Below are 16,399 nucleotides of genomic sequence, written 5' to 3' on the forward strand. Positions count from 1 at the left end.
GCTACACACAGTGAGGACGGTGACGTCACTGTATCCGAACTAGCTCCGCTACACAACTGTTGTCGAGTCACCCAGCATCGTACAGCCAACTTCTGTGCTGCGGCTCACAAGTTCCAACACACGGACAGGCGAGAACAGACCCGAAGTGTAAAATTATGGAGCAGGAACGTGCGCTAACAACAGAAAAACAAACGACGCCTCTCGCATGGGTGACCCTCAGGGAAAGCAGGGCAGCTGCCGCAGCGGTGCTGCTGGACCAGAAGGTGGCGCTCTTGACCACGGACCGGCTCTTCCCGTCAACATCCCACTTTGGCGACCAGGGACACTGCTCCATCGATACACGGGGCTGCACACAGGAGGAGGTGGGCTCCCGCAGTGTCCTGGCTCAACCACAGCTTGGGTTTACGCTACCTGGCCTCCCTACAGCTGCCCCCCTCCCTTCGCTCTCCTCTACGCAGGTCTCGTAGGGATCCGACGTAGAAGCAGCCGCCATTATCTTAGTGGGCTTCCAACAAGCGACCGCGAAGCGCAGCGCAGCGCCTTTGCAATTCTGCACGCGCTCTCTGTAAAAGATGAAGCACTGTGCCTGGCAGTTTCAACCTCCCCATCTGTCGTGATATCTGTCGAGCGACGAGGTTTTTTTTTTTTAATTGAATACATAAAAAACTGAAGGGGGAGCTAACGGGGTCTGATGTATGATGGGTACAATTGTCATCAAATATCTCAACCGCAGACTCCTCCCTTATCTTCAAGGCTGCACTGCAGAAGCAAAATGCATTTAATACTACGAGCCGCGCACATAACCATTTAAAATCACACCCACTCCATTGACTCATCACTGTGAAAACCTGCTTGGCAAAGAGATCCTTGCAGAGTGACTCTTTGTAGAAGGACTTGGATTATTCCACTTCTTCTATGGGGGGGTTGGTTCTACACTGGGAGATACCATTCAAGCAGAGTTCTAGAAACCTGCTCGAAAAGACCGGCTTGAGAGAACACACAAACGTACAAAATGTAACTCGCACCACAGTAAGATATACCGACTAAATGAATCAATTTTCTTCGGACTGAAGTGATGTAAAAGCAAATATTTTCCACCCTGGGGTGTACAATCCGGCCCATGAAAAATCACATACTAACACTCCAGTTCTCCTCCCGTCCTCCAGTTGGGAGCGAGTTTGGTTCTGAAATTGTGGGCCAAAGAAAAAAAAATGTACCGAACGCCCGCCCGTTTCATTCCGTTACCGGTGACGTCAGAGTGACGTCGAGACCTCGTAGAAAGTGAACCCACGACATTAAGAGCCGTTTACGTCATACGCGCAGCAGCCTATCAGAACGCAGCGTCCATTTTCACCCTGCACACTTGTACCGAGGGCTTTTCTTTTTAAAAAAAAAAAGCAACGAAACAATGACGTTATAAACCCGCACAGGAGGAACTCTCCTGCACTCACAACGACGGTGCGAGTCACGGCCGGGTACGCCAGGCGACTACACATTGTAGCACAATATCGCGCCGCATTTCCAGGCTTCTCCTGCACAGCGAGCAATCAAAGCAGCACCCAGCACGCAGGCGGCCAGCGGGGGCGGAGAGACCCAGCAGCTCCCTCCTCAGCCCGGACAGCCCGTCCAACATGGCCGACGCGTCGCCGCGCACACACACACACGCCAGCCTGCCGTCTCCCCGCGAAACCGGGGGCAGCCGCCTTTAAAGGGACCCCGGGTCCTCCCCCCCTCTCCCAGACACGCACACGCCAGCGTGCCCGTGGGCTCCGGGGCTGGGGCGCTCGCCGGTCGGGATGGGGGGTGACGGGTCCCCCCAGCAGGACAATGAGCCGCGCGCTCCGACGCCACCAGAGGGAACAATACCCGAGTTTCCCCAAACACAGTCACAACAAACTCACCCGCGTACGTCTGTCCTCCTTCCCCGGTGGGCGACGGAAATTTTTTTTTTAAAAAATGAAGGAAAAAAAAATTAAAATTCTGAGGAAGCTTCGGGGATTCGCCCACCCGGTGAAAACAAATAAGCCCGATCTGGGGGCAGGCAGGCAGGCGATTTTTTTTTTCCTCGCTCCTCTCTTTTTTTTTTCGTCGCTCGGCGCTGGTGAGGCCAACGTCACTTCCTTTCCTGCCAGCCCGCGGCTCTTATTGGAGGAGAGCGCCGCGAAAGGGGCGGGGGCGGGGTGACGTCACCGAGGCACTGCCGAATAAAAGCCGCCCCGAGCAGAATTTCTCGTAGTTCCTTTTATTGTGGCTCGCGCGGGTCTTTTTATATTATTTATTATAATATAAATATAATAAAATAATACATCACATAATCCGGTATAAACACTTCCCTTAATTGGACTGATATACATTTTGGGAACCAGCATTTTTAAAAGTCTCAATAAAAGCACCAATTTTGCTTTGGGGGGGTGCCATGCGTTTCCACTAAGTGCGTCCATTTTGTGACGTATTTTGAAAGAAATAATACATGATACACTATTTTAGTATGCGGCAAAACATGAACCAAAAAATAGACACGTAATCAGATATTGCATCTATCAAGATATCATATCTTGAATACTCAACGGGGAACACAGTGGAGGTCTTTATCCACCAAATACAATTTCCCCCTTGGCCACACACATCACGCTCCGCCATATCCAGGCGATGAGTATTTATTAAATAACCATACACGAATAATATAAAATCCACAGTATCACATACCATTTTTAATTGAGTGTTAAGTACATGTGGCCACAAAACAAGATGGCGGCCAAACTTGGCCAAGGTGATACTTCAGAAAGGTTTCCATTTAAGAAACGACGATTTCCATTTAAGAAATGACGATTATTTCCCTTTACTAAAATCGTTCAACAATAAGTGGTAGGCCTTATGAAACAAGAAAGTCTATATAACGATAAAGTCTCACAAAATCCTGTTTCTAAGAAGAGAAATATTGAGTTATATTGCCAACGTAACGACAGAGGAGCAACGATTTTGCACAGAACAATGGTTTGACCGACAGGAGCGGCTTCATCCACAAGCAAAATGCGCGAACTGCGTCGAACGGTGTCCTTTCTATTGCAGCAATACTTAACTGTTATTAACTGTACCGATAGTTTTGTTAATCAAATACCGCCAGTGATTCCTCCGAAATGTTAACCTTTCTAGAGACAGGAGAGTTCAAACAGATGTACCTTTCCGAAAGCTGTGATCGTATGGGTCGAGTGCACGTTATTTCATCATTTATAGGACGTATTTTACTGCGTCGTCGGGGGTGACAAAATAAGCATTATGCTGTACACCTTCATGGGGAAATATTTAAATGGTGATTTTGAAAATCAATAAAACTGCTACATAAAAATTTAAAAGGAGGATAAGTCTACACACCAAAATGCGTTATCCAACGGTTCGCTGGCGCAGGACCACCCCAGTTGCCCGAAACCAACACGAGAGCATTTGGCATATTCTTGTCAGCGGGCATCCCAGCGAAGGCCTTCAGGGGAAAAAAAAAACAGTGTGGTCGTTATTTGACGGATTTTGTTTTCATTTTAGATTTGAGCTTTTTTTATTGAGTTGTGAAAGCTCAGCAACTGCGGGAATTGAATTGTTTTAAAACAGGCGCAATTTTTTTTTTAAAAAAATAATGCATTGAATGTAAACCCGTGCTTTTTTTAGCACAAACTGCCCATGTTAGTGTGCGGCCAGGCACTGTGTTAATGGGAGGATGGTGGTCTAAGCATCGTTTCTTACATCGCTCAGACGGGCTCGGCGGCTCTCCTCATTCTTATCTGACCTACATACAACTCCTGCGACCGTGAAAAATGCGAGGTTTGCAGCGCTCATATTAATTCTTCTAACTCCGCTTTCTGCGGCGCAAACCCTGGGTTCAACACAGATTATTACAGTATGTCTGGAGGATGTCCATGTGCGTCCAAGATCTGGGTTTAACGGTGAAAAAGATATGTCGCTGAACCTCTGTCATAACGTGTTAATTTTGGCATACTTGACCGTGTTGTAAACCCTTTAAAATAAGAACTCTCGTTTTATTTTTTTTAAACGGATTATTTGGGGCCTGCTTAGGTATTTCTTTTTTGTGGTTGTTCTCCGCGCAAACACCCATATTTCGAGACAAAACCCCCTAAGAAGTGGCTCTGGCTGCCCCAGTCACCGCGCAGAGCAGAGCTGTACTGTTGGCAGTAATCGGTCTTAACAGAGGATTCAGACAGCCGGGGCAAATAACGCAACGAGTGTTCCTGCGCTCGAATTAGTCATTAATCTATTATGGAAGCCTCTAATCAGGTCTGATTTAGCTCGCTTAGGACTATTCATAGCCGCGCTGCTCGGAGAGCTCAGAAACGGGTCGCATTCTCAAGGCCGACGGAAACCCGGGGGGCAATTTCCTTCCACAGACTCCCTCTTTCTCCTCATCCCCCCTCAACCCAGCTGGTGCCAGGTACCCCGAGGGAGCGACGCCCCCTTCTTCTTGGGAGACATGTGGGACCAGGAGCAGTGGTTCAGTCTCCTGGCCAGGTGCGGGGCGGTGACCGTCGTGACTGTGATCAGTAAGTCACTCGTCTGACCGGCTGCCGTTTACACGCGGGGTGGCTCATCTCGAACCGCGCGTCCCGGTGCGTAAATATCACAGGGATTTGCTTCTGGGATTTATTTGATCAATAAATCATGAAGGAATACTGGTATTACGCGCTAGAGGCAGCGGAAAAGGCTGGCTTTAGTGCACAGGCCTTTTAATTTGAAAAAAAAAATCTTAGTGATATACAGTAACACACCATATTCTGGTAACAACATCTATTCTAAAATGGGTCATCCGAAAGTTTGTAGGCCGGGCCCGTTATAAAGACTCGCTTGCGCGTACAGTGTCCGTGCTCCTGTAGCGTTTTCATTCGTCATCATCGTATTTAGTCGTGATCTTCAAGTTCCACCTCCAGAAGAAAAGGCATCTGCAGGACTGGCTGACACTGGCTCTTCAGTTCAATAAATCCTGAACTAAGCCAACAGGTTGCCTGTTGAGAACCTTTGCCGTACTCTGTGGTACTGAAAGGATACTTCAAGATACTTGGAACACAACCTAGATATATAGGAATGGAAAACAGTTAAAGCATAATTTAAGGGTTCAAAATAATTCTGTTTTGGGGGTCTAATAAGGGTTAAATTATTGACATTACTCAAGTTAAATTATTTAAGGGGAACAGAAACCAGTAGGTTTGGGGGTCTCCAGGACCCCAGAACCGGTCCTGAAACACCTGATATAGGTGGATTCCCATTATACTTGGGAGTATGTGTGGAGATACACACAAATATGTATGTGAACTATTTTAAAAAGGTGTTTTATATAAAGGAGAAGCCCTGAGTCATTGTCTAAGGACCTGGCTCGCCCGAGTTTTTCTATACCAGATTTCTGAGGCATCAGTTTCTCCTAGACGGAATTCCAAAATATAATTCTCAAGCAGGGTCTGGGAATATCCCACCGATTCCTGCGTTTTATTCCAGCAGGGTTCTTTCTTAATTACACGTGTTCGAGCCGGAATTGAACGCTTGGCCGTTCGGAGAAAAGGCAGCTCCCGCCTCTGGACAGTAAGAGAGGTTGAGACGTCAGCTTCCACCCATTGGCCAGGAGCTGGGATTCAGAATTCCTCTCGTCTGTGACAGTGGTTTCAAGGGGAAATGTAATCAGTGGTGCTAGACAGTGTGAGATTTTATAATCCGAGTGCCTGTCACAGTGTCATTCCCGTCTGTGTGGATGTGTCACTCACTGATGGACAATGAGGTGTTCAGAAATCTATTGGATGTGACAGCGACTATTTTACACCCAGATGAAATAGAGATTCTGTTCGCCAAGTGCCCTGGAAAAAATACACATAAAGGAGCTGGTTGTTGAGCAAGCAGGAAGAGTGGCAGAGAGTCTGGATTGCGAACTGAAAGGTTTGGGACCAGTGCTTGGCGGATCTGTCTCTTTGAGAGAGGGACATCATTCAGATTGCTTCAGTAAAATGCCTGTGTAAATGGCTCCAAATGGAAGAAAAAATACATTAACAGTGCTGATTACTTCCAAAGCTGAGACCTTAGTACAGTATGAAAACCAAACAGCCCGTGTGATTAAGGATTTCATAATCCCGGCCAATTAGCAGTAGATGTGGAACAAAATCCCAAAGACACAGATATTGCAGCCAGGTCACTTGGTTAATACTCATATTCTTATGAACAGTTAATAATAATTAATAATTGCTTACACTTATACAGTATAGTGCTTTTCTGGACACTCCACTCAAAGCGCTTTACAGGTCATGGGGATCCCCTCCACCACCACCAGTGTGCAACCCCACCTGGATGATGCTCCAGTCCACTCCCCACACACCAGCTCTCAGTGGGGAGGAGAGCAGAGAGATGAAGCCAGTTCAGAGAGGGGGGTTATTAGGAGGCCATGATTGGTAAGGGCCAATGGGAAATTTGGCCAGGACGCTGGGGTTACACCCCTACTCTTTTCGAGAAACGCCCTGGGATTTTTAATGACCACAGAGATTCAGGACCTCGGTTTTATGTCTCATCCTAAGGACGGCGCCTATTTACAGTACAGTGTCCCCGTCACTATACTGGGGCATTAGGACCCACATGGGCCGCAGGGTGAGCGCCCCCTGCTGGCCCCACTAACACCTCTTCCAGCAGCAACCTTAGTTTTTCCCAGGAGGTCTCCCATCCAGGTACTGACCAGGCTCACACCTGCTTAGCTTCAGTGGATTGCCAGTTGTGAGTTATTAATATTTAAACAATTTTATGTACTTTAACATTGCCTTGTGTCTAAATGAACTGTAACATTAGCGTTTCTCTAAATTCTGAACACAGCATTAAGGATAACAGGACCCTTAAGTGAACTCACGACCTGCTTATCTAGAGCTTCTCACTGGCTTTCATGCAGTGCTGAAGGAATTTAGTTTGCTCGTTACCTTCACAAAGGTAACAGTTTCAGAGCAGAACATTTAATGAGCTATAATTAACCATTTTGGAAGTAAGTGGCTGTATGTGCAAATTGAGGAGATCAAAGAGCATGAGACCAGAGCGAATCAGGGTGCCGAGAGCCTAGAATGGGAGGCTGTGGCGAACTGCCTTCACAGAGTTTGTCCAGTTAACAGACTTAAGAACTCTTTCAGGATACTGGGTCCCAAGCTGAATCCGCCAGCTCATACAAAAGAAAGTTGTTGCCTTATGGAAAGTTCACAGAAGGGCAACGGGAATAATTTCTGGATTCTAAAGCGTGTTTCTTCTGTTTTCATGCAGTCCACCTCCCTCCTGGTCTCAAAGAGCTACATGGGGCCTGTTCTCTTCCTACCTGAGCTCTCAACGGCTTCATCGAGGCCACTATTGACTTAATTGGTCTCTGAATGGCTCCCGATTCCAAGTCTGCAGTCATCATTCGAACCCCTGTAAAACCTGCAGCCCTCCAGTGGGGAGTAGGGGGTTTTCTTGCCGTTTCGGCAGTTTGCGAGAAATGCTGTGATCAGCGAGTCGGTAACGTCGATGCAATGTTGGGAAATTCGTTGCACTGATGAGGCAGCCTAAGTCAGTGACCAGTCCAATGGCACGCCTCAGGCAGCCTTTTGTAAATCGGCGTGTGGGGAGAGGCACACGGCTGTAATAGATGCAGGATGTGGTCGACGCTGGTAAAGGCCCAGGAAAGTGAAGTACAATCATAGTAAAGCAATCGTGTGATAAGATGGAAAAACACAGAGAGGGCTGGCGCAGCATGCTACAAGCTGCAGTACATTAAGCTATGTCCCAGAACTCTGGAATTCTGTCCCTAAGAATATCCAAGAGTCACCTTCCCTAAGCCCTTGCATCTTAATAATAATAATAATAATAAAAAAAATAGTAGTAGCGTTTAAGCAGGAAGGTGAAATTTGGTAACCTGCCGAATCACTATCCTGATGTATCCCAGACACTTTGAATCAAGGAGGTTCTGAGGACCTTTGGCCCTACGGTCATATCCCTGCATTCCAGGTCTGGTTCTCCTCCGGAAGTGGATCTCGGGTGGTGTGTGCCGGAGCCGGGCCCGCCTGGACGGGAAGACGGTGTTGATCACAGGGGCCAACACGGGCATCGGCAAAGAGACGGCGCGTGACCTGGCCCGCAGAGGTAAAGCGCCGCCGACCCCCGCCTGAGGCCTCCCGCCTGGCTCGGCCGGTATAGGAGCTTGTGGAAGGCCCAGGTCGAGCCCTGTGGTTCGGGTGCTTGCAGGTTCGAACCCGGGTCCCCACGGTCATGAGGCGATTCAGGATTCACCCCACAGCACTGCTGGGGTTGGGGCTTGTGGACAGGGTTCACTTGACCTTCAGTACAAACAGCAGTATCCAGGGACCTGCTGGGTACCTGAAGACTGGCGATGATGTCACTGAGAGACAGGCCTCTCCTCCAAATCAGATTTAACTCGCCTGCTGTATAAGGCACCATAGAGCTTGCAGCATGTCCAGAGGTGAACGGCCCTGACACTTGTGTTTGTCGGGAGGCAGTGGCTACATTCTCTCTTAATTCACTCTCTTCTTTCTCTGCATGTGATACTGTACCAATGGATAAATTTTACTGTAGCCTTGTAGTTTACGTGTATCTTTCACCGTTGCCAGTATCAAGCTGGGCAATGCTGGAAACTATTTTTTACAAGAACAATGTCACCTAACGGTGCAAAGTGGAAGAGTTTCAGAAACTGAGAAAGGATGAGGCCGGTGAGATACAGTAGCACTGAGACAGTCAAGAGATGTGTCCCGAGGCAGCAGTGGGGAGTAGCGATTAGGGCTCTGGATTCTGAAAGGCTGAGGGTTCGACTCGCATGGCAACAAGCCGGTGTACTCTTGCACGTACTTAACTTCACTAAAACACCAAACTGAATGAACTGCAGCCGATGTACATCGCTTTGAATTAAAGCATCAACCAGATAAAGAAAGAATAATCGTCCATCTTGTTGTTTTCCCAGACTTTGATGGGAATATCTCCTGGAAATAATTGTCTGCTGGACACCCCAAAACAGGAAGCTCAGGCACTCGGGCTACCTCTCGGATTGTAAAATAAGTCAGGGTACTCCAGCAACTGGGGTAGAGTAGCTCATTCAGTCATGAGACCAGAGATCTACCTGCTATGCTGCACTGCCCTCTCATTTCTAATGCAGTGTTTCACAGCAGGGACTTGAACCTGTAACCCCCCCGTCATGAGTCCAGTGACTTACCCACTATGCTACACAGTCCCCATGGAGCAACTAGACTCTCTTAAACTTGTCTTTTCCAAATGTGAAGTAATTAGGAAGCCTGCCAGTTTGGAATTATTCCATGCTTTTTAAAAGACAAATTGTTCTTGACAGAGTTTTTCTTGATTCTGGAGCAATATCGCCCCCTGGCTACAGAGAGGCTGAAAACTTGAAAGACTTGCTCACGCCAGGCAGGACATGTTTTTTTGTATCTTGACTGTGAGAGAGGCACGCTTCTCTCCTGTTTCCAGGAGGGGGCGCCCATGCGTGCACACGCCATGCACAGCGGCCGCAGCTCTCCCCCCTGCCCCTCTCCCTTCCAGGCGCCCGCGTGATCATCGCCTGCCGGGACCTGGCCAAGGCCGAAGCCGCGGCCGCCGAGATCCGCCCGACCACAGGCAACGGGAATGTGGCCGTGCGCCACCTGGACTTGGCGTCACTCTGCTCCGTGCGCCAGTTCGCCCGGGACTACCTGGCCAGCGAGGAGCGGCTGGACGTGCTCATCAACAACGCCGGTAAGACCTGCTGAGCGCCGGCCCCGTGCCTCCTCGACGGCAGAGACCTCCGCCCCTCTGCATGTAAAGGCCGGAGGTGGAACACAGTGCATTGGAAACAATTAATAATGATCCTGACTTCTATAGCGCTTTCCTGGACACTCCACTCAAAGCGCTGTACAGGTCATGGGGATCCCCTCCACCACCACCAGTGTGCAGCCCCACCTGGATGATGCTCCAGTCCGCTCCCCACACACCAGCTCTCAGTGGGGAGGAGAGCAGAGAGATGAAGCCAGTTCAGAGACGGGGGTTATTAGGAGGCCATGACTGGTAAAGGCCAAGGGGAAATTTGGCCAGGACACCGGGGTTACGCCCCTACTCTTTTTGAGAAACGCCACGGGATTTTTAATGACCACAGAGAGTCAGGACCTCAGTTTTACATCTCATTCAAAGGACGGCAGTACAGCTGCTGGCAAAGGCTGTGAACAGCCATGAGGGGGCACTGTAGCAAAGCAGGTAAGTCTGTGGTCTTGTGACTGGTGGCCTGTGGGCTCAATCCCTGCTGGTGCTCCCCCCAGCTCCCCCCACTTTTTGGGGGGGTGACCCCTGAAATGGGTCCCTTGTCCTCTCTCTGGTCCGCTGGTAGCTACAGGAAGCCAGGATGAGCTCTGTCCCAATGCACTTCTATGGCTCGGAGAGGGAACTGACCTAGCAGGGGCACGGATGTGTGTGTGGGAGAACAGCCAGCAGTCCTTAACACTTCTAATAGGAAAGATTCAAAAGGTTCTGGAAATAAGTTAAAGAACATGTCATAGCAGCACAGGGTGCTAGGAGGGACTGAGCTGGGGCAGGGGGCAGCAGTATGGAGGAGGAGGTTCCGGGTTCAAAGCCCAGCTCTTGTACTCTTGAGCAAGTTGGTCCACTCGATTTGTCCCAGTACAATACCCAGCTGTCACTAAGGAGCAAGAAAGTGTTACAAAATATCTTGGCACTATCGTGGATGACAAGCTCACTTTGGAGGAAAACATGGATGTCATGTGTAAGAAGAGCCAACTGCAAGTGTTCTCCCTGAGACAACCCAGCTCTTTTAATGGGCGTGCTACAACGATGAGTTTATTCTACAGCACTTTCAGTGAATCTGTCCTCACATTTACTGCAGTAACCGGGTTTGATGAACTGAAGACACACACTAAAAACAGACAGCAGGATTGGTTGTTGAGCAATTAGTGCAGTAGGCCAATATATTCACTGACTATCCTAACCACCCCTTGCACAATGAATCTGATCTATTTCCATCTGGGCATTGATTTAGAGTGCCTATATGCAAGAGCAATGGAACCAAGTTACTTTTTTTTTCCATGGCTATTAACCTGCTGAATTTGGCTGCATTCATTTAAATTAGGGATTGTAATTTTGCTGTATGTGTAGTTTTGTTCTTCAAACATGCATGTCTCTTATTTGTCAATAGGTTCGTGGTGTGTTAGATGAATTATGTTTTTTCACCTGCCTGTAAAGCAAATTTCCCATCTGGGACAATAAAGGGAAGAAGGAAGCTGTGTAAATGAGTGCAAAATATAAGGCACTGACATGCGTGTCAGATGAATAAATTAGTCATCGTTCTAGAAGCACAGGCCCTTGCCACAGTTCATTTACAGAATACAGTATAAGTCATGTGTTGTGAAAGAGGGCTAGGTCAGTCAAGACCAAGATCTGACCCTCTTCAGGGCTGCAAGCACAGTGAGAAAATCAAAGGCAACACGATTAGCAGACGACGACGGAGAAGGAGGAATCCCGTTAAAACTCCGGCTTGTCTAGAAGTTGTCCTTTGAAAGCTGTGCAGGGGAAGACCCAGCAGGACCCAATCTAAAAACGATGGCTGGCTCTAGTCAGCTGGAGCCTATTAACAGCGGCTTCCTCTTTCTTGGTTCCTGTTTCGGCTCCTCGCAGGTGTCATGATGTGTCCCAAATGGACCACAGAAGACGGGTTCGAGATGCAGCTGGCCGTCAATCACCTGGGCCATTTCTTACTGACCAATCAGCTGCTGGGAAAGCTGAGGAGCTCCGCCCCCAGCCGGGTGGTCAATGTGTCCAGCATCGCGCACAAAGGCGGTAAGCTCCTCCCTCTCCCCGCCCCTTTGCCCTTTCCTCCTAGTGCATTTACTTCCTGGTATAATCCACAGGGTTGAGGTGCACACAAATTCTGCAGTAGCAATAGACTCAAACACAGCCTCCACTGCTATACCTGGTAGAGAAACAACACATGCCCAGCATTCCTTGCTCAAGGACATTTGACTGCCTTATCCCCAAGGCCTTCCAGGTGAATATCCCTTCAAAACCATGTGGACTAAAGCCAAAATGTTCTGAAATAAACAGTGATGTCCATTTATCAGCTTCAATGACATGGCTGGGTAGCTTGTTCCATACTCCCACCACACTTTGTGTAAAGTAGTGCCTCCTTAGATTAGAAGTGCCCTTCTAATTCCATTTCAGATCAACGGACCGGGGCAACTGGGCAGAGGAAGGGAAAGTGAACGCAAGTAGCTTTTCCAGAAACAGAATAGAAGTCCCGCTCAGGTCAGGCCCCTTGTCAATTCTCTGAAGCCGTTTCTCAGCAGTACGGGGATCGGAGATAAAAAGCAGGGCGCTGGCACTAGTCCTGATCAAGCAGCAGGAGGACCAACATCGCTGAAGCAATGCTGCACCACGACACTAAGAACTGTCTGTTCGTGCTGCCATCTCAGAGCAAGAGTTTGCTAGGTTGAGTCCTAAATGGCAAGTTAATGTGGAGACAAAGAAATCAAATCTGCAGCTTTCAAATCAAAATTAAACACTTCCATCTATCCAATTTCTACCCTTTTTATCCAGTTCAGGGCTGTGGGGGAGCTGGGGCCTATCCCAGCAAGCAAAATGATACACCCAGGATGGGACGCTATTCCACTGAAGGACACATACACTCCCACCAGGGTGGGTGTGTCTGTCTGTGTGGAGCGTGCATGTTCTAATCACGTGCACATGGGGTTTTCGGCAGGTGCCAAAAGACACGCTTGTTCACTTCTGCAACCTTCCAAAGGAATAAATGCCAAATCGGGTGGATAGCCAATATATCATGCAATTCTGGCACCCGAGCTTTCAGTTCCTGTACCGATTTTCATCCGTACTCTTATTTTTCCCCTGTGGAAAGTGTTTTGTCCATGGAATGTGGTCTGCAATCAAAGAGGCGTTTGTTCTAATGGCTCTCAGTGCTGTGCCTGTAGTGAAAGGTGGTAGAAGATACTAGACCTGAGGTGAACTTCTATTCTAGTCCCTGTAGGCAGCGGTTTTTATGTCTGTCTTGTGAATGCAGGTGGTATCTCCACAGGTCCAACTGTGCTACTCTTCTCGCCCCCCCGCAGGCCAGATTCACTTCGATGACATCTTCTTTGACAAGACGCCGTACAGCTCCTTGGTGAGCTACCGGCAGAGCAAACTGGCTGTGCTGCTCTTCTCCAGGGAGCTGGCTCAGAGGATGCAAGGTCAGTGGGGGCGGGAAGCCCTGCAGTGAACAGAGAGCAGGAGAGGAGCAGTGTGGGCACAAGGGCCTGCAGTGCCAGCCGAGAGAAGGATGGGGGTCAATATTATTAAATTCTTAATCAACAAAAGTACAGTTTTCTTTTTCTCACTTGCTGGGGTTGTTTACCTCATATGTTGACTAGCATCCATTTACAAAAGCTGAGCAAGGGAAGCTAGAAAATTAAAACACACACATGACATTAAGAGACGGTAGTACTGAAGCTCCCCCCTGGAGTGGGAACATGCTGTCCCTTGGACACGGATTAGAGGAGCTGGCAACAGTCAACTACCGTGCTCCATGAGAGACACGGGATCCTCTGGCTTCAGTGTCCTGTTGTGGGATTGAGGCAGTACTATCCTATCCTCCTGCGATTGCAGCAGAGCCCTAGACCCACTGCTCCACGATTTCCTGGCACTGCTCTGCACGTCTTCCATGGTGTGATCGCAGCACTGTGCCATAACCCCCCCTCCCCCTGCTGCTCCACAGGAAGTGGGGTGACCTCCTATTCCCTTCACCCCGGGGTGATCCGCACAGAGCTGGGCCGCCACGTGCTGACGGGGTACCCCCTGCTGAAGGCAATCGTCTCGGGCCCCTCTCTGCTCCTCATGAAGACCCCCGCGGAGGGAGCCCAGACCTCCATCTACTGCGCCGTGACCGAAGGGCTGGAGAAGTACTCTGGCTGCTACTTCAGGTAGAGGAGGGCGGGCTGTGGGGGGCAGGGCACGGACCAGAGCCTCTTCCCGTTCCTCTGCTGTGCTTTGAAAGTGCAGCTTGGTTGCAAAAATCTTGAAGTTTGTCTCCACCCTTCAAAGGTGGAGACGCTGGCCCCCTTCCTTCCTCCAGAGCCAGCTCTGCACTCCCGGCGGCCGTTGGGGAGGGGGGGGGATGAAAAAAGCAAAGCTCCCCAGCCAGCAGAAGCACGTGTACTGCACCTGTAGAAAATGTTTTTTGCCCTCTCGAACAGTTCGGAAAAGGCCCTGGCATTCTGTCACAGAGAGCAAACAGGAACATAACTTCCAAGACTCCTTGGAAGTAAGCAAAAAGCATTTTCCTTGGCTGTGGCCTCCCGTTAGATCAAATCCATTAGATCGGCAGGGGTTCCCCCATTCTGGTTGTGGGGACCCCCCTCCACCATCGGCCAGGTTTGACTGCAGCGGAGCTCTGTAGATTATTGAATCCTAAACCGAGCCAGCAGGTTGCTTGGAGCCTCTACATTTTGTTTCCTCCTCTGCCCAAACATTAGAGACTAAGTTTGCAGCCAGCAGCCATATCACCCTGCAACTCACAACTGGCAGCCCCACTGGAGCTCAGCAGGTGTGAGCCTGGTCAGTACCTGGATAAGAGACCTCCTGGGAAAAACTAAGGCTGCTGCTGGAAGAGGTGTTAGTGGGGCCAGCAGGGGGCGCTCACCCTGTGGCCCATGTGGGTCCTAATGCCCCAGTGTAGTGACGGGGACACTATGCTGTAAACAGGCGCCGTCCTTCGGATGAGACGTAAAACCGAGGTCCTGACTCTCTGTGGTCATTAAAAATCCCAGGGTGTTTCTCGAAAAGAGTAGGGGTGTAACCCTGGCGTCCTGGCCTAATTTCCCCATTGGCCTTTACCCATCATGGCCTCCTAATAATCCCCGTCTCTGAACTGGCTTCATCACTCTGCTCTCCTCCCCACTGAGAGCTGGTGTGTGGAGAGCGTTCTGGCGCACTATGGCTGCTGTCGCATCATCCAGGTGGGGCTGCACACTGGTGGTGGTGGAGGGGATCCCCATTACCTGTAAAGCGCTTTGAGTGGAGTGTCCAGAAAAAGCGCTATGTAAGTGTTAGCAATTATTATTACTATAAGTTACTTCAGCTCAAAATTTAAAAGGTTGACCTTCCCAAGACTAGGATAGGGGACACTCCGCCTCCACACACAGCTGATGAAGGATGAAGGCACCGCAGCCAAAATGTTTTTCTCCTCCCATTCTTTCTGCTTCACAGGGCTGAATAAACCGGTTCTCTTGTCCCTGCGCTGACCCAGTTTGAAGCTTGACGAGTTTTCCCTTTTAGCATGATGAAGGGTAGTGGTGGGAGGGCAAATCTTGCTTCAGGATAAAAAAAAAAAGACTGGGGCTCCGGCCATGACACTGCGACTCTTGTCTTTGCATCAGTGACTGTGCCCTCAAGCAGCCAGCTCCGGAAGGGAAGGACGACCAGGCTGCCAGGCGGTTGTGGGAGCTCAGCGCCAAACTCGTGGGCCTGACGGATGACTGACCTTTGACCTCCTGCAACACCAACCCAGGGCCTTGCAGGGGTCCCCCCCAGCCAGCTTACTGCTCTCGATAGCCCTGGGGTTCCAGCACATCCATGTCCCAGAGTCCAACCCTCCGTTTCTCCCATTCCTCCCTGGAGGAAATCAGCCATAGTTTTGGCAAAGTTTCTAGAAGGAGCTTGTATGACACTCCGGCAGTTCCTTATCCAGACAGCTGTGCATTGCCTGCGTCCTTCACAGTGGGGCGCTCGGCCATTGTTCTGATAGAACTAGACCCCTGCCTGCCCTTACACTGCCCACCTTTTTTGCAAAGCAACACATTGAAAACCTATTCTGCTCTTGCACTAAATGCATTAAGATTTCAGCTTTCCAGGAAGCTGTGGTCTTTCCAGACCGATATCTGAACCTTGCAACTCCTGGGAAAACGTCCACGCACATCCCTCTATTGTTTCAGCCTGGATTAACTGCAGCGCAGTTTCCCAAATGCACAAGCCCAGACTGCAGCCGTCAGATGCACTCCGACTGACTGCAACCCCCGATTGCTCATAAATGATCGGTCAGGTGGATGCTGCACAGTGGGGGTGGAGGGGAGTCCCCATTACCTGTAAAGCGCTTTGAGTGGAGTGTCCAGAAAAGCGCTATAGAAGTGTAAGCAATTATTATTATAAAACAGTGTTCAAGATGAAGGACACAGGCTGCTCTTTAACTGGAGGTGAGCAGAGAAAATAAAAGCAAGGCAAACCTTTTTAATCAGTGTAGAGATTTAAACAATTGTGCCACATCCTGTCTAGGAATGCTTTTGCTGATAAGTTTAAATACACAGAACTGAGCAGTCCATGACTGTTCATTGTACTGAACACTAGAGGAAGTGGAACGTTA

The 16,399-nt window shown here is 49.4% G+C and overlaps 1 protein-coding gene across 1 annotated transcript; it reads left to right on the forward strand.

The window, feature by feature from the left end:
* The first annotated feature begins 1,796 nt into the window (after positions 1 to 1,796).
* crdh (cone RDH) lies at positions 1,797 to 15,522 on the forward strand. The gene is made up of 8 exons (XM_088905901.1): positions 1,797 to 1,909; positions 4,429 to 4,547; positions 7,996 to 8,130; positions 9,553 to 9,744; positions 11,671 to 11,832; positions 13,116 to 13,235; positions 13,760 to 13,964; positions 15,420 to 15,522. Exons 1-8 carry the CDS (start codon positions 1,797 to 1,799, stop codon positions 15,520 to 15,522), a joined length of 1,149 nt encoding a protein of 382 aa, XP_088762027.1.
* Positions 15,523 to 16,399: the final 877 nt, after the last annotated feature.

The sequence above is a fragment of the Atractosteus spatula genome, chromosome 25 (assembly GCF_055471065.1).
Source record: "Atractosteus spatula isolate fAtrSpa1 chromosome 25, fAtrSpa1.hap1, whole genome shotgun sequence".
Lineage (NCBI taxonomy): Eukaryota > Metazoa > Chordata > Actinopteri > Semionotiformes > Lepisosteidae > Atractosteus > Atractosteus spatula.

What these genes read in the sequence shown, in the direction of transcription:
- crdh (XM_088905901.1), top strand. Translation starts at nt 1,797, where the DNA reads ATGGGGGGTGACGGGTCCCCCCAGCAGGACAATGAGCCGCGCGCTCCG. An exon ending in CAACAAACTCACCCGCGTAC is followed by an intron (nt 1,910 to 4,428) that starts GTCTGTCCTCCT and finishes CCCTCAACCCAG; the next exon opens with CTGGTGCCAGGTACCCCGAG. An exon ending in CAGCATCGCGCACAAAGGCG is followed by an intron (nt 11,833 to 13,115) that starts GTAAGCTCCTCC and finishes GCCCCCCCGCAG; the next exon opens with GCCAGATTCACTTCGATGAC.